Below are 2,777 nucleotides of genomic sequence, written 5' to 3'. Positions count from 1 at the left end.
TTTAATTTCCTTTGTTTTCCGTTTTGTGGCACGGTTTTACTAATATCACGTGACTGCTAATATCGGTGACATTTATTTGTCACCATGCACGTGACTGGCGAGAACGCACAGAGTATATTTATCTCGGCGATTTTTTTTTAAAAAATGGTCTAATGCCTATTTGTCACGCTCGTGATGAAAAAAAACCATGTCCACAAAACGGAGGTGCGTATCGTCGTACCGATTTATTTTAAAACGCAATAAAGAAAAAGAACAAAAAAATTAAATCAAAATTATTCAAGATGAAAAGTAAAATGAATAAAATTATGAATTAAAAGTAAATTGAATTAAAAAATTAAAAGTCGATTGAATTGAATTAAAGGTAAATTGAATTAAAAAGATTAAAAAGTTAATTGAATTTTAAAAAATTAAAACTTGATTAAATTGAATTGAAAGTTAATTTTAGTTAATTTTACTGAATTAAAAAATAAAATTAAAGACATTATTTTTTTTTTTTGAAAAATTATTTTATTTGTTTATTTATGTATTAGTGTTATTATATTCTTTACAATTATCCAAAATTACAATTATTTAACCGCTTATTTTTTAATCTTTTTTTTAAGCGGATTTTTAAAGAAAGTGTTTAGAATTTCTAATTAAAACACACCTAACCAGAGTCAAGAATTAAATAATAGAAAAAAAAAATAATAATAAAGTAATTAAATACAATTTTACTATATGTCTATCTAAAGTATTCTATATATATTTTATGCGCTTGGAACACGTAAAAAGCTGTCTGGAGAACCACTCTTAAGACCTTTAACGACTCCCTTTGTTGATAAAGTTTTAAGTGCCGTTGCCATTTCAGCTGGTGATTTGTTACCATCCTTGGCAATTATAAGAGCTATGGTACCAGCAACATGTGGGGTAGCTTGAGAGGTGCCGGAAAATACTACACTACCATTATCGTCTTTAAAACTAGCACCTTGAATGTCCCGACCTGGAGCGAAAATGTCAAGACATTTTCCAAAGTTTGAGAAATCTGTGATTGCGTCACTATTTTTTTCGGTAGCACCGACCGTGATAGCGCTAGGTTCAGATGCAGGTGATGTATTACAAGCATCCTGACTTTCGTTACCTGCGGCAACAGCTACGTGAACACCAGCATCGGTAAGTTGCTTGACAGCATCGTCTACAGCTTTCGATTTAGTACCTCCAAGAGACATGTTGACAACTGATTTCTTATTATTACTCTTACTGTGTGTTTCTCCTACAAAGTTCAATCCAGCGATAACTCCACTATTTGATCCAGAACCATCAGCGTCCAAAACTCTAACAGCAATTGGTGTGGCTTTTCTTGCTACTCCCAAAGTTGCTCCACATGCAATGCTAGCAACATGAGTACCATGACCATTTTCATCTTCATTGTTGCATCCATCACAGAAAGATCCTCCGAATTTGGCACGACCACCGAATTCTTTATGTGAAGTTCGAATACCAGTATCGACAATAAAAACGTTTACACCTTCTCCAGCAGAATCGGGGAAAGTATATTTTCCATCTAGAGGTAGTTTAGCTTGATCAATACGATCAATATTGAAAGTTGGTTTATTGTCTACTGCACGTCTAGTAAGTTGAGATGGTACTACATATTGAGTCTTAACTACACCATCTTCTTCAATATAATCAACATCATCCATTTTTTCAAGTTCCTTTGCAAATTCTGATGTCAGTTCTCCAGTAAGTCCAAAAAGATTAACAATTCCGAAACTAGCGAAAGTGGGTTTTCCTTTATTGCTAAGAGATTTAATTTTTTCGAAACTATCAATTTCTGCATCAAGACAATTTTTAAATAACTCATGTTGCCTTTCAGCAGCTTTCTTGTCTTTAAAGACAACAATAACTTTCTTCCCTTTACCATCAGACTTGGCATTGATTGATAATGCTTTAGGGCAATCAGTATCATTTTTTGCTGATTCAGCCGAGGAGAGCAAGAAAGTAACTATTACAGCGATAGAGAAAATTTTAGCGAAGCGTGGAGCAACCATTTTTTTTTTATTTGAAATTAGTGGTTTATTAAGGTGAAAATAATATAAAATTAAGGAGATAAATATAATAAAAGAGGAAGGGTGATGATTTAATGATTTATTATTTTATCCACACGGTGGATAAAAAAATATTGTATTTAAAATGAGAGGGAAGTAGAGATTAGACTCTGGTTAGGATTTTTTTTTTATTAATTTGATTTTTGGTTTTTCGGATGAAGAAAATTGAAAAGCAAAACTGGTTTGTATTTATATACAAAAAATTCTCAAATCTGGAAAATAAAATTTTACTTACACATTGTTGTTAACAATTACGTTTTTAGTAAAGATTTTCAGGTAATATTAAAACTCGGCCGTAGATCCCTTGTTCGGTTTTAATGTACTGTAAATTTGTTTCAAATTTTATACTTATTTACCAAAATTGTTATGTTGTTATGTTGAAATAGAATAATTAGTTACACGGGTTCTCGTTTTTTTTTTTATTATTTTACATTTTTAAATTTTTTTACTAATATTATTAAAGAAAAAATGTTAGTAATAGTAATAGACGAGGTTTTCAAAAAAGTAAATTTTCTATGCCGATCATTTAATTATTAAATTATTAAATTTAACGAAATATAAAAACGGAAAAAAAAAGATTTGTTAAATGGGCGTCTTTAACGTACAGTGGGGGTGCACTTGCATGTGATAGAGTTAACGTTAACTCCAGCTAGTTCGCACGTTAATATCGTACACCCAACGCTGTATATTAAT

The 2,777-nt window shown here is 31.0% G+C and overlaps 1 protein-coding gene across 1 annotated transcript; it reads right to left on the bottom strand.

The window, feature by feature from the left end:
- Positions 1-423: 423 nt before the first annotated feature.
- Positions 424-2,244, bottom strand: OCT59_014847 (uncharacterized protein). Its single transcript, XM_066150284.1, has one exon. The coding sequence runs from the start codon at positions 2,025-2,027 to the stop codon at positions 747-749; it is 1,281 nt and encodes a 426-aa protein (XP_066002464.1). The 5' UTR covers positions 2,028-2,244; the 3' UTR covers positions 424-746.
- Between the last annotated feature and the right edge of the window lie 533 nt (positions 2,245-2,777).

Source organism: Rhizophagus irregularis, chromosome 22 (assembly GCF_026210795.1).
Source record: "Rhizophagus irregularis chromosome 22, complete sequence".
Lineage (NCBI taxonomy): Eukaryota > Fungi > Glomeromycota > Glomeromycetes > Glomerales > Glomeraceae > Rhizophagus > Rhizophagus irregularis.
Note: the sequence above shows the minus strand (reverse complement) of the source record. Positions and strands in the feature narration are given on the sequence as shown.

Bases quoted from the DNA above. Each gene is read 5' to 3' on its own strand.
- OCT59_014847 (XM_066150284.1), bottom strand. From the start codon at position 2,027: ATGGTTGCTCCACGCTTCGCTAAAATTTTCTCTATCGCTGTAATAGTT.